Here is a 26,096-nt window from a genome sequence, read left to right as displayed (position 1 = left end):
CCTGTAGATTGCTTTTCATAAAAGTGATACCTTGATATTAATAAGTCTTCCAGTCTATGAATACAGGATGTTGTCTCATTTATTTGTGTCTTCCTTAATTTCTGACAGCAATGTCTTCTAGTTTTCAGTATATAGGTCTTCCGCCTCCTTGGTTACGTTTATTCCTAAGTATTTTGTTCTTTTTGATGCAATCATAAATGGAATTGTTTTCTTAATTTCCTTTCAATTTTAATTTTAATTCATTTAGAGCTAAATTCAAATGGCTACAATTGAGCACTTGAAATATGTTTTGTGAGACTGAATTTCATTTTTAGCTTTATTTAATTTTAATTAATTTAGACCAAATTCAAATGGCCAAATGTGGCCAGTGGCTACCATATTGGACATCATAGACTTAGAACATTTCTGTCATCACAAAAGATTCTACTGGACAGTGCTGCCTTGAGTGTCTGTTTGTTTTGTCTCTCTTAGAGGTTATTTGTATTTTAAACCTAACTCTAATTGTCTTGCTGGGAAGTTGTCCAGATCATTGACATGAGCAGGAGTTCCACTTTAGCCTTATGGAAAGTGTTAACAAGAAATATTATTGTACAGACCACTGGCTATTTACTCAGATCAGGATAAGAATCAAGAGCACCTTTATATGTGTGGTACACAAACAAGTGATTCATTGGGTACAAGATCAATGAAAGGATAAAAACATCTATCTGCCTGGGTGGGTATTATATCAAGTATTGAGCCTTTTTCCAAACTGGTTTCCCACTGCTCCCTTACCCCTTTAAGTTGATTTAAAAGGAGGTCAGTTTTAGGAAAGAAAAAATTGGTTCAGTGCTACTTTTTTAAAAAGACTGAGTATTGTACACTTGTATATGTAGTTTCATTCTCTGATAGCTGTCTTATCAAGGTACAGATGATGAAATTCATCCCCAAATCCTCTACATCACAAATCGCCCTTCCCTGTTTTCCTATTCAGATCTCTCCTTGATCTGACTTCAGCCAAAAAAAATGTTTTAAATAAAAGGGAAAAAAGCTACTTGAAGTGCTTAACTCCAGCCTCCCTTGTGAAGAGCCCTGAGCCTTCCACTCCAGGGACTGACCCACAAGAGGCATAATTACCACCCTGTACACCTGTCAGGAGGGTCCTGTGTGGTGGCTGCTGCTTCTGCTACATAAGGACTGTGTAGCAGAGACCAGAGATGGGGGCAAAAAGTGGTGATGGAAGCCTCCAGTGATATAGAGCTGTCACACATCTTATGAAGGTCTTTGCTTTCCCACTCTTTATGTGTTGTATTCTGGAAGACAATGAGTATTATTTGATACTAGATTTGCCCCCACTCCCATGGCCCCGTCCATCAACTAAGATGCTACTAAGGAAAGGAGAGAAGCAATTAGAAAGGACAGTGAAGGGAACTAAAAAGGTAGAAAGACAGGAGCTGATGCACGAACCAGGCTAGAAAAAGAAAGAAGAGAAGGTACACTACGAACTTATTGGCCCTGAGACTAGATAATAGTGTGCCCCTTTCCTTGTATACCTCAGTCTGCTTTCCTGAAAGGGTCCCGCAGAGTGAAGAGCTGTCAGGTGCTCACACAGGTGCTTCTAGCAAGCACCCATTTCCATCCCAGTACATGGTTGGCGAGTTTCAAATACATGAAATGAGCTTTTTGTACCCTGTGCAGTTTTTTTGTCGTGGTTAATGTTAGAAGATTAGAACAACACTTGTCTGGGTTTCCCTTCGCCCATTTCAACTTAGGAAAGGTGTCATCTCTCTGGCTGGATTCCTGGTTGTCAGTCAGAGGAGGGCTGATGTCTTGGCCCACCCTCAGATTACAATTTCGTCCCTAGTGAAGACAACTAAAAATAGCTAAAATTCCTCACCTTGAACCTGACTCTTTCTTCAAGAGCAGAAAGGCACTAAGTGAGTAAGAACTTGTTACTATAACATCAATATGAAAATATTAATTAAAGTCTGATATAGCTGACGTGTAAATTAAAAAAAAAAAGATTGAGCTATGGTATGTTCCAGAAAAGTGTTAAAGAATTTAAAGATATTGCCGAAACCGGTTTGGCTCAGTGGATAGAGCGTCAGCCTGCAGACTGAAAGGTCCCAGGTTCGATTCCGGTCAAGGGCATGTACCTGCGTTGCGGGCACATCCCCAGTAGGAGATGTGCAGGAGGCAGCTAATCGATGTTTCTAACTTTCTATCTCTCTCCCTTCCTCTCTGTAAAAAATCAATAAAATATATTTTTAAAAAAAAGAATTTAAAGATATAAAGTGTATTTTAATTAAAAATTGGGGTGGGGAGACTGGAAGTGACTTCTATTTTGACATTTGTGTGGGTTAAACCAGATTATTTGCTCCCAGAATTTTAAACACATAGTACAGGTGCTTTCTAAAAATATAAGTGTATGTTTTTTTCCTACAAATGTAAATACAAATCACATCAAGAACCTCCTTATTAGTGTCACATTATGTGGCTTTAGTGTAATGTTTGCTTTAAAGCTAACACAGGCCTTTTGTTTGGGGTGGAATGGAGATATATAAGGAAGGTTAGAAAATATCTAAAATGTGACTCAATGGATTGCAGCTCCATTGCTGAATACCCTGAGTTGGGTTGTCTGACGCATGGGGAAAAAAATCTAATCATTGTGTTTCTCTGAACTTAGGGCCATAAAAGAGAGAGGGAGAGAGAAAACGTACCCTCCCACCGCACGTCCGGCATCCGAAGGGCTTTGTCTCCATCTCATCCCAAAGCCAGATCACCAGCTTCCCCCCGACTGTGGTAAGTGGCATGGAAGGGGCTGGCGGGGTTGCTCCATGCTGGAGAAGGGGTAGCCTCTGTCCCCTGAAAGGAAGCTGTTCCCCCTACACGGTTCGACCTTAACTTAGGGAATAACGTTTGTTTCTTAAAGAAAACTGGTATGGGCCTTTAACGTGAATATTTCTGCATTTGTCACATAAAAGACAAATATGCAAGGCTAAATACCTTCATTTCTTTTCCATATTCTATGATGAGGGGCTCGGGGAATGGAGATTCTGGCAAGCCTGTTCTGGCATGTTCCCTCCTCTTCATGCTGTGTGTTTGTTTCCCAGGCTCCCATCCAAGTCCCTTCCTCATTTGCCTGGCACGCCCAGACCTACATCTTCCTTGCCTCCCGGACCAGTCAAAGCTACCCCTGCTCAGGTCCGGCCCCCATCCCCTGGCAACATCCGCCCTGTCAAGAGGGAAGTCAGAGTGGAACCTGAGAGAAAAGACCCCGAGAAGGAACCTCAGAAAGTTGCCAATGAGCCCCCACTAAAGGGTCGAATACCTCTAGTGAAGGTGGAAGAAGCCACAGCTGAAGAGGGGACGGCTGGGGAAGCAGAGGATGCCTCTGGTAAGAATCAACCCACTCGTGGTGGAATATAGGTTGCTTGCTCCTTCCCCTTTTCTCCTGCCTTTTTTATCCCCCTTTTGGGGACTTAGAAATTTTATTCTGAGGCTAATTGTGGGACCTTTTCTTAAGTATAGTTTTCTTACCTATAAAGAAAGTAGAATTGTACATCCAAAGCCCTACTGTTGGACAAGCCATAGCATATTAATTCAGTTATGGTTTTTAATTCCTTTATTATTTTCACAAAATGTGGTCTTCAGAGCACCAGCATCAGAATTACTTGTGTTATCTGTTGCTGTGTTACAAATTATCTTAACACTGTGCAGCTTAAATCAACAATTTTTATATCACACAGAGTCTCGGTCAGAAATTTGGAAGCAGCTTAGCCTGATTATTGGAGGATGGCTCAGACACATGGCTATTGGCAGGTGGCCTCGGCTGCATGACATGTGAACCTCCCCATAGGGTTGCTTGATGTCCTCACAATTTGTCTGCTTGCTCTCCTGGCTTTTCCATAAACTGAGTGATCTAAGAGAGAGAATCAGGAGGAATCCACAGTATCTTTTATGCCTAGTTTTAGAAGACACAAAAATCACTATTTCTGTCATGTTCTGGTCATTGAAAGCAAGTCCCTAGGTTCAACTCACACTCAAGTGGAGAGGATTAGTCTCCACCATTTAAAGGGAGGATTGTCGCCAAAACCGGTTTGGTTCAGTGGATAGAGCGTCGGCCTGTGGACTCAAGGGTCCCAGGTTCGATTCCGGTCAGGGGCATGTACCTGGGTTGTGGGCACATCCCCAGAAGGAGATGTGCAGGAGGCAGCTGATCGATGTTTCTCTCTCATCAATGTTTCTAACTCGCTATTCCCCCTCCCTTCCTCTCTGTAAAAAAAATCAATAAAATATATTTTAAAAAATAAATAAATAAATAAATAAAGGGAGGATTGTCGCTGAAACCGGTTTGGCTCAGTGGATAGAGCGTCAGCCTGCGGACTGAAAGGTCCTAGGTTCGATTCCGGTCAAGGGCATGTATCTGGGTTGCAGAGATGTGCAGGAGGCGGCTGATCGATGTTTCTCTCTCATTGATGTTTCTAACTCTCTATCTCTCTCCCTTCCTCTCTGTAAAAAATCAATAAAATATATTTTAAATAAATAAATAAATAAATAAAATAAAGGGAGGATTGTCAAAGAATTTGTGCAGATATTTTTAAAACACCATATCTCTGACGTTCCAAACTTCAGAAGCCTGGCTCTACATCAAACCTACTGAATCAGAATATGTGGGGGATCCAAGGACTCAAAAAGATACTAAGTTCTCCAGGTGACTCCTGTGCAGGATTGCCCGGTAAAATACAGAGTGGCCAGTTATCCTATTCCTGTGCTTCTGGGGTTTAAGGACCACTGGCTTAGCCCGTGTGTTTGACAGAAGTTAGAATTTGTTTTTTCCCGAAGATCCAGTGGATCTCATCTCTTCCCAGCTAACCAGATGTTATTTAGAAGTTTGAAATCACCTGGACCTAGGAATTCAGTATTTCTTGTTGAAAATTGTCTTTATTCAAAAGTTTTCTCCTTAACACTTAATTTGAAGATAATTTGAAGATTGAGGGTAGGAGCAAAGAAAGAATTGATGGCTCAAGATGAATAGGGTTGTTAGAGAATGGAGGAGTCCAGGGTTTGTTTGCATGCAAAGGAGAAGAGAAAGGCCAAAGAGAGTCTTGAGCTTAAGAAAAACCTGTGAGTGTGGAAGGAGAAATATAAATCTTGACAGGAGCGTCTGGAATGGTCAGTGCCAAGAGCGCACTCCCCGCGGTGCCTCTGTGTGGGACTGCCTGCTGTGCTAGCTCTCTAGGTCATTTTCCTGAATCTGAATAAGGTCAGAGGACTTCTGCTCCCATCCTGCATCTTGGCATCAGGATTGACAGTGAGGACCGGGATGTGTAAGGTATAGGAGTGCCAGCTCCTCAAGTGGCCCTTGGCTCCTCCTGCCTCCCACCTGGACACAGCTCTGAGTAGACAAAAGGGACATCTTCATTGGGTCTTATCTTCCCGGCCTGAGTCTGGCTCGTGGCATGGATGCTGAGGATGGTCAGCTTTAGTCTTCTAGTAAAGAATAGTCACTAAAGAGAAGGATTTTTACATTTTAATCAAAGGCAAATGGAAGAGCCCACCTTCTTTTTGCTCAGGGTATAACTTCCCACAAAACCTAATGTGAGGCTCTATGCTCAGTACACATTCGACATGACACATGTTCTTAACTGATTTAACTTGTATAAAAATTAGACTTGTTGAAAAGTGTCAGCTTTGTTGGATGTCTCACATACACATGCAGCTTTTTGTTATCTGTTGCTTGGTTACAGATAGAATACAGTGAAACCGTGAGAACACACAGCAATAAACATTCCCTTTTCTTTTATAATGATGAATGCTAGGTCTGGGGTGTAGGGAATGCTAGTTTTTGTTTTGTTTTTGGGGTTTTGTTTCCAATTGGTTTTCTCCTTGTATCTTTTTCTACAGTTGTTCCAGCCCCAGCTCCAGCCCCAGCCCCCACTCCAGCCTCCGTCCCAGCGACAGTCCCACTACCATCGTCAACTGTGACTGCCAGTGCTTCTCCTAAGACCTCGGCAGGCACCACCGACCCAGAAGAGGCCACAAGGCTGCTAGCGGAGAAGAGGCGGCTGGCCCGAGAGCAGAGAGAGAAGGAGGAAAGGGAAAAGAGGGAGAGGGAAGAGCTTGAAAGGTAAAGCAGTGGCATTGCTAAGTGATACAGGGACACCTTGATAACTTGGATTCAGTCTTCAGTTTGTGAGAGAAGAGGTGGTAGCAGTGAGAAAGGTGAACGGGACTATTTCCGACTTACTCTTACCTGGTGTTCCTGTAACTATTGATTTTTTAAAATCGCATTTTCTTATTATACTGACAATACAACAGCATTAATGAAGAAAGATTTAAAGGGAAAAAATCCACAGCCTTCACCGGTTTTCAATAATTGTGTCGATTCTGAATAATCCTTTCTAGTCTCTGTGAATAGTGTGCAGTTAGTTATATTTTTTCATACATAAGTATATACACACATATATATTTACATACTTATAGCTACAGTAGAGATACAATTGTACAAGGCTGGGTTTGTTTGTTTACTTAACATATATCTAATCTCCATATTTCTTCATTACCTTTCTAATTATCATTTTAAAGCTGAATAGTAAAAGTTCATGTTTTCTTTTTTCCAGATAGCAGTCCTCTTAGAGGGTGGCTGGGAGAGAGAGTTAGTGCCGGGTGATTGCCTGCCAGATAGTATTGCCAGGGACAGTTTGCTTAGTTGCTCTCCTTCTGGGGCTAGTAAGGCTAATGTCAGCATAATTGTTCTTCAGATAAGCAGAACTGCACCCTGGGAGGATGGGCTGTTTTGGAGCTTGGTCCCGACAGGATGTGCATAGGCCGTCTTCCTCCTGTCCTGTGACGGAACACCCTGACCTTTGTCTATTGACGGAGATTTGGGGGGGGGGGGGGGAGGGGGGGACAAAGGAGCCTCAAATAAGTTTCAGCCTTTAGAGGTAGTTAAATTGCAGATTCTTTTACAAAGCCAGCTCCTTCCCACATATACACGGTTGCATTTTGCCACAAGGCAACAGGAGACTGGGAAGATGAGGAAGAAGAGTAAGGTGGCTTCAGTTTGTCTCTGAACAGCAGGGAATGCATCCCGTGGGGACTTTGCTGCCCGACTCTGAACCAAATGTCCAGGCAGTAGCCATGCTCCGGAGCCCCTCTCTCCAAGGATTTCCCCTCACATCTCTTTGTTCTGTTCTTCTCTTTCTCCAGACAAAAGAGAGAGGAATTGGCCCAAAGGGTGGCCGAAGAGAGAAGTCGCCGGGAGGAAGAAGCCCGCCGGCTGGAAGCGGAGCAGGCCCGGGAGAGGGCCGAGCAGCTGCGGCGGCAGGCGGAGGAGCGAGAGCAGCGCGAGCGGGAGGAGGCGGAGCGTCTGCAGAAGCAGGTGGGATCCCTGGGCGCTGGGCACGCAGCTCGGGGCTGCCCCTTGCCCGGATGAGCAGGGGTCATCCCCGATGAGCAGGGGAACACGGGCAGTGGATCGTTAGAATTGCTCTGAGTCTTGTGCGTGCTCTCATTTTCTGCACTTTGTCCACCTGCTCTCTTGCCTCCACCCTGGGCGCCCCGAGAGATTGGGCAGCAGACCGAGCCAGCCTGTTTGTAAGATGCACCTGCCCTCTTCTTGTTTCTAGAAAGAAGAAGAAGCTCGTGTTCGTGAGGAAGCAGAGAAGGCCCGGCAGGAACGGGAGAAGCATTTCCAGAGGGAAGAGCAGGAGCGCCTGGAGAGAAAGAAGGTAGCGGAAGCCCGGGACTCTAAGGGCCCTGATTCCTTCTAGACTGGAAGCCATCTACAGATCTGGAGACTAGCTTGTTGCCATCAGAAAACAAACGTGTTCTGCCCATTCCGGATAAACTAAAGTAGCTCTCAATATTAAAAACCTCCTCCAGCCCGCCGGCGCGACTCAGGGGTTGAGCGTCAACCTATGAACCAGGAGTCATGGTTCCAGGTTGTAGCTTGATCCCGAGTGGGGGGCATGCAGGAGGCAGCCGATCAATGCTTCTCTCTCATCATTGATGTTTCTCTCTCTCTCCCTTCCTCTCTGAAATCAATAAAAATATAATAAATCTTTTTTTAAAAAAAATTTCCTCCAAAGAAATCACCATTTATAGTTCATCCTTCAAAAAGTTAGGTCCGATTCATATGGTTTAAGGCAGTTCTAACATTTTGGAATAACTCCAATTAAGACAAAGCAGGGAGCATTATATTTTTCAAAATAACAGGTGTGTTTTAATGACCTGCTATTTGCTTAGTAAGGGAAATGTGCCAGGCCAGCTTTCTTCCTATATCTGATCTGTTCCTTCAATTCTTCCTTTCTTATAGCGACTTGAGGAGATTATGAAAAGAACCAGGAGAACAGAAGCTACAGATAAGGTATTGAGATGGCCATTTTTAGCTCTTCTTAATGGCTTATTTTATTTTTCTTTACTTCACTTGTAACTTTAACATTAAAAAGTCTTTTTCCTTGTTTTCTTTGGTAGAAAACTGTTGATCAGAGAAATGGAGATATAGCCAAGGGAGCTCTCACTGGAGGAACAGGTATTTATTTCAAAAAACTCAATTCAAATATAGAATTTTTGAATTGACTTTCTAGAGGTCAAGATGGTCATTGGTTGATTAAAAAAAAACAAAAAGATAAAAAGATATAATTGATCCACAGAAGCTCAGGTGTATGTCATCTAGGCTACACATTTTTCCCTGTGTAAAACTCTCTCTAGCATTTCTGGATGATGTTTTTTCACATTTGTTTATACACAAATGAAGTACTTAATATCTTAAATCATTTTAGTCTTCTATGTATCTGTGTGTGTGTGTGTATGTATAGATTTGTATATATCTATCTATATATATATATATACCTATATATGGCTATATAGATAGATATATTATGTATATATGCGTACACACAAACTTTTTTCTTTGCATTTACAAAATTAAATTTCATTTAAATATACATATTTTTGACAAATTGTACATATGGCAATTCTCAAAAAGGAATTTAAATAGTATTTCTTTTAGTTCTGACTTCAGGATAGAGTTAAAATTTTAAAAATCTGTTAAAGTTTCATTAGAAAGTTATTCATATGGTATAGACAGACAGATTAATTTCTTGGTGATTCTAGACCAGATTTGGTTTAAGTAAAAATAACCTTAGTGTTTTAGTACTCAGATTCAGTTAGTATTTACTAAATGCCCTTCCTGTGTCAGGTACATCCTGTATGCATTTGCTCATTGAATTTCCACTGCAGCCTTGTGAGGGAGGGGTGCTTTATCTTGGCGTCAACAGCATTGTCAGAGACCTGCTATGCGCCAGGCCCTGTAGTAGGTGCTAGGTCTCAGTGTGACCAAGACAGGCAGGTCCCTACCTCCCAGGGGCACGCACATTGCATGACAAGCCAGGTTGCACAGCTGGAATCCAAGTCACCAGCTGCTAATTCTGTTCCCTCCACGACCCCACGTGATTTTCATGATTGTACATATGGGTAGTTGTAGGTAGCTCTTCATTCAAGTCTCCCTCCTTACTCATCTGTAATATCAATATGAAAAGAAAGGGCCAGAGATACCTCAGTTTCTTTTTCTGTTTATTTGTCAAGATCAGAGTAAAGATCAAATGAAATTATTTATGTGAAAAAACATTCTCTGTCAGTTCTGGGGGTTTCCAAATGTAAAATATTTGTATTGTGGAATTAGGTTTTATTTCAATAGAAACTACCCAGTTACTCTGGTCATAATTGCTTTATAGTGGGGTTTTCATGCTCTGTTAAAGATGCCCTAATTGTATTTGTTTGGAGAGTAACCCTAGTGCAGTGATGTCAGAGGTGACATGTGAACTCATTTTTTTTGGTTGATTTTTCTTTGTTAAATGGCATTTAAATATATAAAATAAATATCAAAAATATAAATCTTTGTTTTACTATGGTTGCAAATATCAAAAAATTTCTATATGTGACACGGCACCAGAGTTAACTTAAGGTTTTTCAAAATGCTGACATGCCGAGCTCAAAAGGTTCGCCATCACTGCCCTAGTGGTTACATATTTATACTATTGCGTTTTTAGCAGGTGTCTTCGAGAATGTTGTACTAGATAGGCTGTAAGTAGGCATAGCACCCAGTGAGCTATCAGAATGAGGGTACCAGGATGTAAATTGCACCAGCTCAGGATTATTTGAGGGCTGATGCTATAGTGTGTGCATGGCCTGGCTCTCTATTGTTAATTGTTGATCTTTCCCCTCCCTGCTGTTCCTTTATCAATTCTTTCAGTATTCTTTATACCTCAATCCGAGAATGAACAAAAGGCAAGAAGGAAAGTTAAATTTGTCAGTTGTTATATCTTTCTTCATCAATACTCATAAAAAATTGGTTTGAGTTAATACCACTAAAAAGAGGCCTAGATTATCTGGCTAACTAGTATTTCTCCTCTCTTGGTCCCACATCTGGTTGAGGGCTGAGTGGTGTTACCAGTGCTCCAAAGAGAATTCTAGGGTGGGCGGGCAGGCAGGTGAGTTTACAGACCCATCCGAAGTCTTCTCCGAAGCTGCCTATTTATTACCAGCTTTGCAAATGTTGGCAGCTTTTAAAGTTAGCAATCACTTCTTTACTTCAGTATTCAGACTCTTTGTACCTCTGACAGTGTTACTGAATGTGTGCCAGGCTGTTGAAATAACACTTCTTTAGAATTATCTCAGCTATTCTCTCACATCAAACTAAAACCATCAACTGCCACAAATTTCCCTGCAACCCTGACCTCTATGAAGGTTTATCAGATGTTCAGTAACCCTGTCCCCAATTTTAGAGTCAGTCGTCAATATTGCTGGCTTACGCTGGACTCTGACATTGAGCATTGAATAACAAGGTGGCACAGTCAGGTGATGTTCGTGAACTCCCTAACATTCTAAGTGTGACTAGAACCAAACTGAGTTTTAAAACATATTTTTTATCACTGAAGGTATTTCACGGTCCTTTGTTACAAATCCTTCAGTAAAGATGTTCAGCGACAGTCTAATCAAGTCAGCTTACTGCAATCCTCATCAATTGCTTTGCTTTCAGTATTACATACCTTTTGTCCAGAGTCAATTTAGTGCAAGCAAAAGTAATAACACTGGTTTTCACACTTACAATGTGCCGGAAACCATTCTGAGTACTTTGCATGTGTTAATACATTTACTTCTCACAGTAGCCTGTGAGGTAGGCACTATCCGTGAGGAAACTGAGGCAGAGAGTTTGTCACTGGCCCACCGTCACACAGCTGATAACTAGCAGAGCCAGTACCAAAGTCAGGCACTCTAGCTCCTGGGGTGTGGGTTTGACAGTAGGGTACGAATAACCCTTCGTTCCATCTTCTTTGCCACGTCCAGCAGTCTCTGCACTTCCCGGTATGATGAACTCTCCAGGAAATGGAGACCCAGCAGCCAGCCCACATATGGTTACCTCACACCAATCAAAAGTGACTGTGGAAAGGTGAGTCAAGCAATTGGAGCCTTTTTTACTGATATGCATTAGGACAGACACTACTATTTTTAACCCCCACCCACCCCCACCAGAATTTCCTGGGCCTGATGGGATTTCAGAGTTTTAACATTAGGATTTATTTTTATCTAGGTTCATTAATTTTTGGTTGAGTTAGTAATTCTGTGAGAAAGGGAAAATATTTAATAAAATTTTTTTTTGCATCTTTAAATATGATAGTGAGGGTTTTGTGTGACTATTAAAGAAAATTACAAGGAATAATTTACTTTTCTCTGTTTATATTTAACATGATCTAGACCATATGCACGCTCTGTAATGGTATATAACAACTGTATTTTTACTATAATATTTAATGAGGCAGTGTTTGTTCCATAGTAAAATTAATTTCTGTACCAGTAATTCTTATGCTATGTTAGTAGTAGTGGGGTTTATTGAAGATTTAAACAGTTGCTAACAGTCAAGAAAGGAGCATGTGTTGAAAGATTGCCTTTCTCTTTCCTTGCATTTATATCGACAACATCGTAAGAGCAAACTCAAAAATGAAAAATGGGAGTAGTCATAGCTGTAGCTAATAACATAATCATGGAGAACTTGAGAAATAGCTGTAATAATGTTCAAATGTTCAGCTATGACTTATTTTCGTTTTCAGAATTTAATTATTTAATGAGTCTACCAGTTTCTAATGCCAGAATCTCTGCTACCATCAGAAAATTGACAGTCCTCAAGTTAATTTTTTAAAATCTAAAAATGCACACTACACATTTTATGGCATGATTGACAGCAATGAAAAGATGTCATCCGAAGATGTCCACAAATCATATCTATTAACATCTTTCTGTGACAGTGAAATATTTGTTATTTTGCCCACTATAACACCAAAGATAATGATTTTCCTGAGAGAGATCTTAATGATAAGCTTTCAATTATGTTGAGTAAATTTATTGTCATAATTACCTAACATGGAGGTTAAATGGTATTTTATTCTTTTAGTTACAGATCATTCTTCAAATAAAATATTTGTTCCCAACTGTTGTAATTTATGTTCATTGATTTCAGAGATTCTTAGAAAGGAATAAAAAGCATCACAGAGTGAACACCATCATTGTGATAAAGAATAGGCTCATTTAACCTAAGTTAGTTGATACATTAACTGACTCTCTTCAAAGGTAAAATCACCAAGTTACTAATCATTATATAAGAACCTGAAACATAAATTTACTATGTAAAATGATCCTATCTAATAAAGAGGGAATATGCTAATTGACTTCCCCACCCTCAAAGATGGCTGTGCCCACAGACACAAGATGGCAGAGCCCAGTCCCCTTAGCCCAGCCAGGCTGCTCCGCACACCTGCCTCTGGAGCCCCCCAGTCCCCTCAGCCCCCCAGCCACCCAGGGCCAGCCGAGGCTTGCGCTGCCGGCAGTGGCAGCAGCAGAGGTGTGATGGGGCATTGCCTTCCCCTGATCGCCAGGTCGCCTCCCATCCCTGAGGGCTCCCGGACTGTGAGAGGGAGCAGGCCAGGCTAAGGGAACCCCCCTCCAGTGCATGAATTTTCATGCGCCAGGCCTCTAGTATAGATAATAAAATTCTTTTCTTTTAGCCTCCTCCACACACAATTTATAATTTAAGCACACAGCACTGTGCACTTACTGGTGTCATGCATCTTTACCCAAGTAATAAATTGTCCTTTGTCATGCATGTAAGATGATCCCTATCAAACAACCAGGAGAAATACAAGCGTATACTTTTTCTATTCTTTTACCTAACAATACAGGCAGATCCAGATTAGTATCCAAATATAAACATTAGGATATAATACAAGAATCACCTTAACAAATTTAATCCTTTGGTTCCAGTGTGTCTCCCCTTTAAAGAAAAAAAGAAACTATCTAAGAGTTACTTTATTTTTACAAATATAAATTTAGGCTTAAAATTTTGATAGCTATTATTTATCTGGAAAGCCAGAACAACAAATCACAAATTGAAGTTAAAAATAACACTGCTTAGCCCTGGCCAGTGTGGTTCAGCTGGTTGAAGCATTGTCCCATGCACTGAAATGTTGCTGGTTCAATTCCTGGTAAGGGCACATGTCTAGGTTGTGCGTTCGATCCCCAGTGGGGGAACATGGGAGAGACAACCGATAGATGTTTCTCTCATACATCGATCTTTCTCTTTTCTTTTCTCCCTTTTCCTCTCTACAAAAAGTAAAACATTTTCTAGGGTGAGGATTAAAAATAAAATAACACTGCTTAGACCAAGAACATTCAAATTCAACAAGTCATTTATTGTAAAGAATGCTATTTTTCTGGAATTAAGTCAATCTTATACATGTGGTACTGATCAAACCCTTTTGCTTTAGTGATGCTTATGCTACCGAGACTTGCTGATGATTCATTTTACCCATTGCGTTTCTCTATTTAATCTGCTCTAAAACCTCAGATCTCCTCAGATAGTGTGCCATGATGGCACTTGACTTTTTTACCTGGCACTAACACAATGTTTGTTTATCCAGTGAACCTAGTTCATTGGTCCTTAGCCCTTGTCACATAAGCTGATACCACCTCTTATCAGTATACTCTGAGTACACATGCAAAATGGAGCACTATGCTCTAGCACTCAGCTTTGTGTCAGTCAGCCCTATTTATCATCATACTATTCTTCTATTGATTTAAAAAATTATCAGTAAAAACAAATTTGTAAAAATTCATAGAGATTTGGATGTCACTTAGAAAAACATCACCCATTACTGAATGACCCTGGCCTGTAGGGAATTCTTACTGTGCTCTCTAACTTTATTCTCCATTGCTTGGGACCCAAACTTTGTGATATGTAGCCTAAGAAACTCTGCTTCCCTTCATTATTTTTAAATTTATCTTCCTTAAATTTATCCATATCAATCTTGAAAAAGCTATATTTTCACTTTGCATCACCTCTTGTATTAACAAATACATCAAAAGAAGTGCACAAACACGTGCTTCTAAGGTGCGGTGTCCAGAAGACACACAGTACACTGACTGGGTGTAGCTGCACTGTGACATTGTAGAAAAATGCTCTTGTGTTGTATCTGGTATCCCATCTTTCTATGCCTCACATTTGATGCTTTCACCATCAAAACAAGGACTCAGTGTCACTAGGAAACAGTTTGCAGTGATTCCAAGATCTGTTACTTTCATTGTGACTGACAGCCCATCATCTTTTAAGGATGGTTCATCGCAGAGTTCGTTAAACTCACTGCTTTTACCTTGCCTGTGTTGAATGATTTTCCCTCCTATCCTCAAGGGGTTATTCTTATGACTAGCATTTCCCAGAATAAACTTTATTTGCATACTTACATTTTTCAGCCTGCACACCTTCTAGATCAGGGGTGGGCAAACTTTTTGACTCGAGGGCCACAATGTGTTCTTAAACTGGACTGGAGGGCCGGAACAAAAGCATGGATGGAGTGTTTGTGTGAACTAATATAAATTCAAAGTAAACATCATTACATAAAAGGGTACGGTCTATTTTTTTTTTAGTTTTATTCATTTCAAACGGGCCGGACCCGGCCCACGGGCCCGTAGTTTGCCCACGGCTGTTCTAGATTATTATTAAACCAGTCTTAGCACCGATCCTCAGGCTCTCTGCCACTCATACTCTTCCATCTAGAGAAGGACCTGCTTATACCTCTCTCTAATACCCTTTCCTAAGGCAGTTTCCTATTCATGGGCACACATTCGCTTTGTTTCAGTGGGGACCCTCATTTTTAAACAGTTTTGCATCTGAAAACCCGTTAAACACTTTAAAATTACAAGTAAGTCACATCTATTATGTTCTTTTTTTATTCCCAATTTCAAGGTGACCTTGAAATCACTCATCAGAGTCATAGTTTTTCACTTCAGTGCATTATGTTTAATGAAGCATTCCATAATCCTGATAATGATTCAACATATGCATGAAATACCCTACTGTACACCCAATGTAGAGTTGTAGATGCCTCCAGCTGGTCCGCCATGAATTAAATCACAAATTGGAGATTCCCAGGGCCCCTTCCAAACACCTTGATGTCAATACTCTGGGGAATCCACCATGACAAATGCTGTCAGCATTGTGGTCCGGTTTGTTTTCACTAGAAAATTCCACTCCTTACAATGAATACCTTTAGTTCAGACTGGGAGAAGTTTTGCTTTTCCTAATGTCTCCTGTACCTAATACATTGCTTTGCTTTCTCTCTAAGAAAAAGTAAACGAATGCTGTAAACTAGGTTACACTCGCCATACCCACCCCCAGAGATGTGGTAATGTCCTCCTAAGGTTGCGCTTGTAGCTGGGAGGAGCAGCAGTTCCTGGAGCAGAGAAACTCCCTGAACCTTACTCCTGACCTTGAGGGTCCTGAGTCACATGGCTAGCCTCTGAGGTTTCTTTGGCTCTCAGCTTTTGGTGTGCAAGCCTTTTAAAGCCTGAAGACCATTATCCTTGCCTGACAGGCTCCCCATTAATAATAGGTAGAATTGAAGAAGATCGGTGTTATCGAAATTCTGGCCAGCTTTCAAAGAAATACGTAAACCTGAGCAAGGATGATTCTTCTCCAGAAGCCCTTTTTGGTTCTTGAGAGAGTGTTTGTAGAGGGAAGTGCCCATTGAGGGAGGAGTGTTTTCTTGTGAATAGGAAACTTGCTTTAGAACAAGAAACAAAGGATAAATGTGAAAACACAAGGGGTGAGGCAGGAAATTTAAATTTCTCAGATCATTCTGATAGATTCTTCCACGCCCAGCTGAGAATCTCTGTTCTAGAAGCCAAAAACTCATGGCTGTAACAGCCTACTGTCTTACCGTCCTAATACCCAGAAGACATTTTATGCTGTTCTTAGCCCTAGGGGCTATATCTTCAATCGAATGTTTCTTCTCTCAAGTAAGGGATTTGTAGTAATTTTGGTGTTTGACCTAATGGTTTTCCTCCAAATCTTAGGAGTTTATCTTTGTATTTAGGGTTTTGGTTTTTTTGTGGGTTTTTTGTCTAATTAAAAAGTAACATAGCCCTGACCGGTTTGTCTCAGTGGATAGAGCGTCGGCCTTCAGACTAAAAGGTCCCAGGTTCGATTCCGGTCAAGGGCATGTACCTTGGTTGTTGGCACATCCCCAGTGGGAGGTGTGCAGGAGGCAGGTGATCGATGTTTCTAACTCTCTATCCCTCTCCCTTCCTCTCTGTAAAAAAATCAATAAAATATACTTAAAAAAAAAAAAGTAACATACCCAAGCCCCTATCATTCAAACAGAAAGAGATTTATCACTTTTTAAATTATTTATTATAACATGATAATAAGCATTAAGAAAAAATAAGGCCCTAGCTACAATAAGCCTTATGGACTATCAGATTGCTGCCATGGTCCCAGCCCTCTTTTCTGGATTTTGGACTGAACAAGCGAAGTACACAGGCTTCAAGAGTCTTGCATTCAGCTCCAACCTCCAGAGTGGACAAAGAAGGGGAATTCAAAAGCTGGTGCTCTTATTCTGAGAGTACACCCAGATTCATAACCCCAGTGATTTCCGTTTCAATGTTACAGTTTCTGCAGGTCAGTGTCCTCTGAACATTTAATAATTGCTTACCCAAAACATATGGTGTAATTATTCCTCTAATTGTGGACAAGTAAGCATGGGTGGGGTGGCCAGGTAGCAGTGGGAGGGGGAAATGAAATCAGCTGTTGACACAAGTCTGGGGTTGGCGTTGCCATTGCAGCTTGTTAGCACATGCCGCCTACAAGGGCAAGGCAGTTGAGATGGCCAAGGAATGAGGGCTTTGCAGATGCATTTCTCTGCTTTATCTTGTGCCAAAACTTCTTAAAATTTCTTTGGGATGAGAATCAGGACTGTTTCCCTGGTTACAGAAAGCCCATTGGTACTGGGAAAAAGTAGGAGGATGGGTGTGACAGCCCAAGCACTTGGAAGGGCAGGTGTTAAGCATGTGTGCGAGTGTGTGCATGCATGTGCGTGCTCATGCAGACTACTATGATGCCAAACCTCCTCTCCCCTCCTTGGTGAAATGCCAGAAAAGCACCATCATGCTCTGAGTCTGTGTAACATTTTTATGTTTTTCTTTCATAGCTCGTTTAGAAATAATTTTTCCAAGTACCTTGCAGTGCCTTGTGACATACTTAGGACAGGCATCTTAATTGTTTTTCTAGAAGAAAAGGTTTGATACTTAAAAATGCACCAAAATACAGGGTGGGACAAAGGTAGGTTTGTGAGTATGCAAAACAAAGTTTATTCCTGTGTTATTATTTATTAATTATTGTATTCTTTTTCATATGAACAATTGTAAACCTACTTTTGCCCCATCCTGTATTCAAATCAGAAATGCTTTAGAATGTGTTCCACAAAAATCAGTTTTTCTCATTGATTAAGGAAAGCAAATATTTCCCTAATGGGGTGGGGGGGCGGGGAAGCAAAGACTCCTCAAAAACAGCAATGTAAAGATTGAATGTACATTAGCTTTCTTTTATCATTTGGGAAGGAGATGGAAAAAGACGAAATGACTTGCTAAAGTTAAAGCATTTGGCATTGCCGACACTAGAGACTGATTTTCTGGTCTCTGGACTGTCTCTTCCCATAGACCTCTTTCTATAACTAAATATTTCACTTATCAGTATGTATGAGAAGTTAAACCTTTACGATTTTTGCTTTATATTTTTAAGTTTTTCATTTTCCATTTGGAAATTCAAAGTCTAGAATATTGTCTGTCAGATATGGTCACTTTTGACACATGAGTTGAGCCCTGAGCAAATACGAAGCTTGAAAATATATGTCTATTGCTGCAGTCAGATAAAGTGAACTATGAAATTAACCTAGCATCCATTTGCTACACAGGCATGGTTTAACTGCATTGTAAAGCTTAACGATGAGCATATAATATAATGAACTGCCCATTTGTTTAGGGAGCTTGTGAAGAGGGTAAAAAATCTAAGAGAAATTGTAGGTAGAAAATTAAGTATTTGATGGCCAGTTAAGGCACCTCAAAAAATAAATCCAAAAATGTAACCATGAATTAATCAATAAGAATCAAGGTGGAGTCAGAGAAAGATTTAAGTGACAAAGATGAGAAGGTTGGTCTTAAACAATTTACCTATAAAATTATACATCTGTTTTAGGAAGTTGGAATAGCCAGGAAGAGCTAGAATTTGAATAGTCAGGGAGTGTAAAGAATGCATAATGAGCCCTAGGGTTTGGCTCAATGGATAGAGCGTTGCCTGCAGACTGAAGGGTCCAGGGTTCAATTCTGGTCAAGGGCACATTCCTGGGTTGCAGACTTGATCCCCAGTAGAGGGCATGCAGGAGGCAGCCAATCAATGATTGTCTCTCATCATCGATGTTTCTATCTCTCCCTCTCCCTTCCTCTCTAAAATCAGAAAAATTATATATTTTTTAAAAAGAATGCATAATGAGAAACGCATAGGACCAGAGATCAAGAGGTCATGCATACAGTCTGGACTGTCTATCTGTAGTTGTGTGACTTTGTGCAGATCATCCCTCTGACCCCCAAACTCTAATCCTCTTGTCTTTGAAGTGAAGATCCTAATAAGGGCTATTCTTTATCAGACAGAGTAATGTGGAAATGCAAACATTGATTTGTTCCACTTATTGATTCATTCATTGGTTGATTCAGAACAGATTTTTTAAAAAATAAGAATTTAATATACAAATATGTAAGAATTCACCATTTTTGTTAGTAATGATGCAGTCTAACATTTTGACTGTAAAATTATTTGTTATAAAACAATATTTGGTTGTCCTAAAAATGTGTTTTTGTTTTAACATGAGTCCAATTTAATTTTGATTTTTTAAATTTCCCAGTACTCCCAATTTGGAAAAACAGCCAAATGAAAATGGAGTCTCTCTTGAGAATGAAAATTTTGAAGAAATCATAAACTTACCTATTGGATCTAAGCCATCCAGATTAGATGTCGCCAACAGTGAGAACCCAGAGATTCCTTTGAATCCAATTTTGGCCTTTGAAGATGAAGGGACGCTTGGGTCCCTGCCTCAGGTGGATGGCGTTCAAACACAACAGACTGCAGGTAAGCTTGCCTCGGATTCCCTCAGTAATCATCAAATCTATGTGACAGCCAAGAGGGCATGGACCTTCTTCAGTGTGATTGTGGCACGCTTTGTCCTTTAATGGACCAAATAAGCCACATGGACAAGATTGTGCAGGGATCACAGAAATTGAATTTTGAGTTGCATTGGGCAATTTCTAGGGCCCCTTCTAGTCTCCCATTCCGTGTGGAAATTCAGTATGCAACACCCTTTGCTCAGCAAGGTTCAGATAAAGGCAAACACTTAATGCTGACCGTAACTTGAGGACCATTGGGCTTGTTCTGTCCACTAGAGAAACTAGTTGGTTTTTATTCCATCTTTCTCAGATTTTCAGATATTTGAAGATTGCCATCATGTTCTCCCATCATTTTTCTCTTGTTTGGGTTAAGCAACCTGGATCATACACTATTGTCCTTTTCACTTGTAAGAAGATAGTTACGATTTAGGTAATGGGACCATATTCTGAACTGGGAGCACAAGAATCTTCCATTCCTTGTTAAGTGACTGTAGCTGTAGTTAAAACTGCCAGTGACTCTCTTATACTCTGTCTCTGGGACTCACATTTGATCTGAAGTCTTTGTACAAGAACAATAGCTTTACAGGACCCAAAGAAATAAGAAGTACCTCAAAAGTTACCAATTTAGTGGTCATAGCAACTCAACAGCATGGCCCCATAAATCTTAAAGACAAGGATAAATCCAGCTCCATCTTTTATCAAATCTCTTTGAATTCTATCAACTTCTCTTCCCAGCAGATCACTTTCATCTATTGACCAGCATCTCTTTATTATACTACTAGAGGCCCAATGCATGAAATTCGTGCAAAGGGCTTGGCCCTTGCAGCCCCTCACAGCCCCTCACAGCCCCGGCTTCAATCAGAAGGTCATCCAGAAGGACGTCCAGAAAGTCATTCAGCTATTAGGTCTAATTAGCATATTAGCTCTTTATTATATAGGATTATGAACTGAGTTGGCCAAATTCAGCATGTTTAGATGGAGTCACTAAGGAATTATATGTGGTCAAATTGTTTTTCTTTTACATTCCATCAGTGAACTTATAACAAATTTTCCACTTTAAATTATTGAAAAAGCCAATGTTGAACCAAGTCTTTTTTGCTTCTCTGTTGTACTGACCTTGGGAGTATAACTTAACTTTAGTGATCCACTTTTCTAGACTATAAAAGGGAACTGTAAGGTCCATCCCAGGTTTGACTTTCTGATTGTTAAGCCTCTGGGAACCGTCTGGTTACTTGCATGTTGGTGGAAACACTGCCGGTGCAGCTTCATAGAGAAGGCAGGAACATCTAAGATGACTTTCTGCTTCACTGGCCAGGCCTTAAATCCCCTTTTGATTTATCTGTCATTCGTTCTCACTGTGCCCACCCTTCCAGACCTTCTCTAGGAAAGTAATCCAATGTCTGTGATCTTACGTGATGTAAGGTCTTTTGGGGTCATGACTATTTATTGACAGACATTGATTTAATCTCCAACATATGTTTGTAGATGGAAGCATCAGGTACCAAGGATACAAAGACATTTGTAAATCCTTAACCTCAAAGAAAGCCTAATTTGATGTAAAGGACATGTGTTTTCCTATTAGTGGTAGAATTTACTTAAATATGTGATTGTGGACCCTGATGAAATTGCCTATTCTTAAAGCATGGTAAAGTTTTAGAAATGTAAGATATAATTACTAGAGTATTCTTTAAATGAGATTTTAAATAAGTATATTAACCTGTTCTTTTTTCTGTCTCCTAATATAGAAGTTATTTGAGTGTTTCTTCTGAAGAACCAAAGCTGAAATTTAATAAGAATTTCTACAATTAAAGAAATTCCTTCTATGCTGTAAAGGAGCATCCCCCATCCTCCAGTGTTCTAAAGATTTCTGACCATCATTTTGCAAAGACTTTATTAAAACCAGCTAAAGACAACAAACTGGATAGCTTTTCTAATAATTTACGCAAATAGAAAAAAAGAAATGCTCCTTGTTCTTCCGTACTTTAAAATGGCTTTTTCCAGTGAGCTCCTTTTGGCAAATCAAGTTGTTGTTTTTTTTATTCTGTATAAAAGAAATGGGCTGACTTGGCATGACTTTCCACATAGATATTTTGATGTTTAAAAGCTATCAGGTAAAATTGGCACAAAAAATTTACCTTTTACAATACAATACTTGAAAAACAAGTACCTCTTTGCTCTACAAGTAGAGGGAGTAGGAGAGGTGTTTAAATTAAGCCTGTTTGTTTAAATAATATTGCAAAGAGCTCTATCTGTAGACACAAATTATAGGCAGATTACCAGGTTCTTGTAAATGCAACTTGTACATGGACGTTCTGCAAACCCAGCAGTCACATTTTTGCATCTCTTTTTCCAAAGGCATACTAAACATTTTTTAAATGTGAAGGGGGGAAAAAAACCATTATTTTTTCAGAGCAAGAAAATAATTTACTGTCCTCTTAAATACTGTATTTATAAAGTTTTTCCAGAAAAACTAATCAAATAAATTAGAGTAATCTGACAACAGTGCAGATTTGATTATTAGATTCATTCCTTATGTTACCATGAGAGAATGTTACTGATGATTCAGGGTTATTTCCAAAGTCTGTGTATTGCTGCTGTCCCCAGTGATAGTGGGACTTGTCTTTGCCTTACCTGATGACAAATTATGTTGAGGGGGTGGGGGGATAAAGGCTTACTATTTCTTTAAATAAAAAAAGAATTTGGTTTTGCTCGTTTAAGAGCAATGAAAAAATGATGGGATGTTGACTGTGTTTGGCACACAGGACACTGCAGGACACCGTTATGAATGTCCTTCTGCGTGGCATCCATCAGCTTTCACTTTTCATTCTTCACTTTTGCTGCTGAGCTTAGCTGTACAAACTTGCACTTTCACTTACTAATATAAATTCCATTTTATTTTACCATTTGAGAGGCTACGAATAACTAAATATTGAAGAAGAGTGAACACGTGTTTATGTGGAATGTATAAAAAAGTAAACTTCTACCACTGTAGTGTATTGGTTTTTATTCAAAGAGAGGTTGGTTAATCTAGATTGAATGAGAGACTATTCATATATTGGACTATTTCCTTAAAATCCAAGCATATCGTCTTTAGTAATACAGTAGCTGTAATTTGTTAAAACGTTAATTTTGGGGTTTTCCCTATAACCAATTGTCCATGTACACATAATCACATTAAAAAGATCTGTTCAACAAAGTGGTTTTATTTGTTTAAATTGACCCAGCATGAAACACCAAATGTGTTTGACATAGTTTTACTTTTAGGTTTCTCATATAATTTCACTCATGTTGATTCTTGAGTTTTCAAATTGCCCTTCATTTGTCCTCAATGACATTTTCTCAGCTTCTTATGAACAGGTGTATAGAATAGATTTATTTAAAATTAGAGCAATAGTTCTATTTGGTTCTTTTTTTAAATTTATATTTTTAAATTTGAGCAATCATTAGCAAACTGAAAGCTTTCTAAGTAATCAAGTTTTAATTAGAAGTGGTATAAAATTGCTAACTCTGTCTTAAGAATGACACTGCCAAAGGATGACCTTGACCTGAATGGCTGAATTGCTTTCTGTCCAGCTCTTGAAGGTCAGTTAAGAGTTCTCACAGAGGTCTGTGGTAGGCACTACATTAAGGCTAGTGCTCAAGGATCAAATATGGCCTTCTCCATGGGATAGGCTGGATGGACTTTTAGTTCCCCTCCACCTCATTGCAGACTAGGCCAATTTAATAACCGATCACAGATTCATTTGATAGATTAATTGCCAGATTTTACTGGATGGTAAGGCTATATGTCCCTTGCATAATCTGGTTATGCAATAAAAGCAAAACAGTTCCTTCACATGAACAACTATTAGCAAGAAGGCCACAAAGCTTGGTGAAGATTCTCTTCTCATAATCACACAGTCACCTTGACTGCAGGATTTACAGTGAAGCAGAAGCAGTGATATTCTGAAGGCTGGATTAAGAAACCTAAATGGATCAGCAATAATCTTAAATGTGTGGGGTTCAGGGGAAGGTGGCAGAGGGGCAAACAGCTCTAGACTCAAGGAACTAATCAAAAGTCATGAGCTTGCAGGATCTGTCACATTCTTATACCCCATTTCATGCATTTTTGTCTCTAAAAGTCTAGGCAATCACTTATCTTTCAAGTTCCTCTCATTAATGAAAAATTATTAACATCCTTTATGCTTTTATTAACACTGGTGTAGATTTAGGTGACCGTATTTAAAGCATCCACCTAACCACCAGATTGGGGTCCTTCAAATGCTATCTGGCCTGCTCCCAGGGTGAGATTAAAGTTCAATTATACGTGCACACAAAGTTTATATTAAAGCATCTTAAAATAAATTGTATATTAAAAGAAATTTAAAAGGCACCAATAAGTCTACCTTTTGCAATAAAAAAAAAATGATGAAAAGTATTTGATTATTGGCCTTCATCTATACCAGTGATGGCGAACCTTTTGAGCTTGGCGTGTCAGCATTTCGAAAAACCCTAACTTAACTCTGGTGCCGTGTCACATATAGAAATTTTTTTATATTTGCAACCATAGTAAAACAAAGATTTATATTTTTGATATTTATTTTATATATTTAAATGCCATTTAACAAAAATCAACCAAAAAAAATGAGTTCGCGTGTCAGAGGTTCGCCATCACTGATCTATACTGTGCATAGAACATTGAAAATCAACATTTTATATTGTTTTCCTCCACAAGGATTTTTTTAAATATGTTTTTATTTCAGGGAGAGGAAGGAAGAGGAAGAGAGAGATAGAAACATCAATGATAAGAGAGAATCATTGATCAGCTACCTCCTGCACGCCCCACACTAGGGATTGAGCCCACAACCCAGACATGTGCCCTGACCGAGAATCGAACCATGACCACCTGGTTCATAGGTTGATGCTCAACCACTGAGCCATACCGGCCAGGGAAAAAAGCAACTTTTAAAAATGTCCTCACTGCCAAGAAACATCATGCCCACCCCTCATGCTGTTGTTACTCATCAACACCTAAAACCTCTCAGAAATGCTCTGGGTTGTCATTTCCTCACAGTGGCACTTCATTGGTTTGGAGGAGGAGCTCTAAAGGCCATGAAGAGGATGAGAAAGGGGCCTGCCTGTGAACAGAGGGGCAATTTAAAATCTGCTGCCAGTAAAATACTGTGTTCATAACTATTTCCTCGATGACTTGTTATGTTGGTAGGTTTTATTACAATTTTAGAAGTTAAAAGTAATTTTAGTAGTTAGTGCCAAGATTGGTTATGCTCAAAAGAAAAAAAATGGTTAAATGCTGTTTTAAAACGTACACATAAAATATTAGGACTGACAATCACTTTTGAGCTACTGGATCTCAAATGCCTTGCGGAAGACTAAAGGAGAGTGTTAGAAGACAGAGCAAATGATGGAAGCAATAGAAGAATGGTGAAGGGCCAGCGTCTGGTGTTAGACTTAGGTTTGGATTCCAGGTCTGACACCTGTGAGCTGTCTGAGCCCTGGTAAGTTACCTGTGTTCTCCAGGTCTCGATTTCTTCATCTGTACGTGGGAGAATATTGCCTATCTCATTGGGTTGTCATAGTCATTATAAAAGTTGAATTAAATGAGAAGTGTACGTTTCTAACACATAGTAGTTATTCAATAAGTGTTAAATATTTTTCTTCCATTTGAGGGCCTCTGGCAAGGCCAGCGGGACACTGTTGCAGAGGTGGGAATTCACCATTGTTTTTCAATAGTGGCCTTAAGTTCCTCTTAAAAATAAATATGTTATCCATTCTAGGTATTTTACAGAGCAAGCTAAACAGATGTGATCTCATTTCTCTAGAACAGTATTACAATTTTAGAGTTTCTAATCATTTTTTAGTGTTACCATATTACGGTTTAAATTCATAATCATTCCTTCCTCCATTACTCCCAAAATGTTCTCTCCAAAAATAATTATAGTTACTTTATATTTTTATGTGTTGGGAGGCACTTCTTGACATCCACTGACAGAATGAGAATTATCTTGGCCGCAGGGATAAGTATAAATGTTTCTGCAGAAGTCACAATGGCCAGCCCTCAGGAAGTGCTGTAGGAAGGCTGGATGGCACGGCAAGCAGCTTCTGAAGCAGTTGCTGAGAGGAGAGTTAAGCAAATCATGCTCAGACTGTATCTAACGACTCCTCCTTTCTAAAGGATATCTGAGTTGTCTGACCAACAGATATCAGAGAAAGGGGGGATTAGGAAGGCAAGAGTTTGGAGTTCCTTATTGGCTTTGAGGATAAGGAAGGACATCCTTTGGTAGGTTCTATTGCTCACACTGGAGTCATCCTCCCCCCCTCAGAATGGCTAGCAGAACCTGCCTCTTTGCTCACAGTGGCACCTGCCCAAGGCTGTTGATGATGTTGCCAACTGGTACAACCTCTGGCTGGAAAGTCAGTGTCCCAGACTTTCGGATGTTTGCATTTAATTGGGGGAGGGTTGGAAAAAGTAAATGGGGAACCAACATCGATTGACATCATCTTGCAAGGTAAGAACAGCAAAAATAAATAAAATTACTCTCAAGGCCACTCTCAGTGGCCCATTCCCCAGGCCA

The 26,096-nt window shown here is 39.9% G+C and overlaps 1 protein-coding gene across 10 annotated transcripts in view; it reads left to right on the top strand.

Moving 5' to 3' along the window:
• The window catches only part of MAP7 (microtubule associated protein 7), a 142,621-nt gene extending 119,901 nt beyond the window's left edge, over positions 1 to 22,720 (top strand). For 7 of the 10 annotated variants that reach the window (XM_059700432.1, XM_059700433.1, XM_059700436.1 and 4 more), the window contains 10 exons: positions 2,666 to 2,781; positions 3,093 to 3,376; positions 5,887 to 6,109; positions 7,192 to 7,363; positions 7,611 to 7,712; positions 8,300 to 8,350; positions 8,458 to 8,515; positions 11,332 to 11,434; positions 19,266 to 19,489; positions 21,270 to 22,720. In XM_059700432.1, the coding sequence (XP_059556415.1) occupies positions 2,666 to 2,781; positions 3,093 to 3,376; positions 5,887 to 6,109; positions 7,192 to 7,363; positions 7,611 to 7,712; positions 8,300 to 8,350; positions 8,458 to 8,515; positions 11,332 to 11,434; positions 19,266 to 19,489; positions 21,270 to 21,280 (1,344 nt within the window). In that variant the 3' untranslated portion in view covers positions 21,281 to 22,720. Of the gene's footprint in view, positions 1 to 2,665; positions 2,782 to 3,092; positions 3,377 to 5,886; positions 6,110 to 7,191; positions 7,364 to 7,610; positions 7,713 to 8,299; positions 8,351 to 8,457; positions 8,516 to 11,331; positions 11,435 to 12,092; positions 12,283 to 19,265; positions 19,490 to 21,269 lie in introns of those variants that run through there. The other 3 variants (XM_059700430.1, XM_059700438.1, XM_059700437.1) reach the window with 3 other exon arrangements.
• Positions 22,721 to 26,096: the final 3,376 nt, after the last annotated feature.

This window comes from Myotis daubentonii, chromosome 6, assembly GCF_963259705.1.
Source record: "Myotis daubentonii chromosome 6, mMyoDau2.1, whole genome shotgun sequence".
NCBI classification, from domain to species: Eukaryota; Metazoa; Chordata; class Mammalia; order Chiroptera; family Vespertilionidae; genus Myotis; species Myotis daubentonii.
The sequence above is the reverse complement of the archived record's forward strand: the minus strand, read 5'-3'. Positions and strand labels throughout refer to the sequence as shown.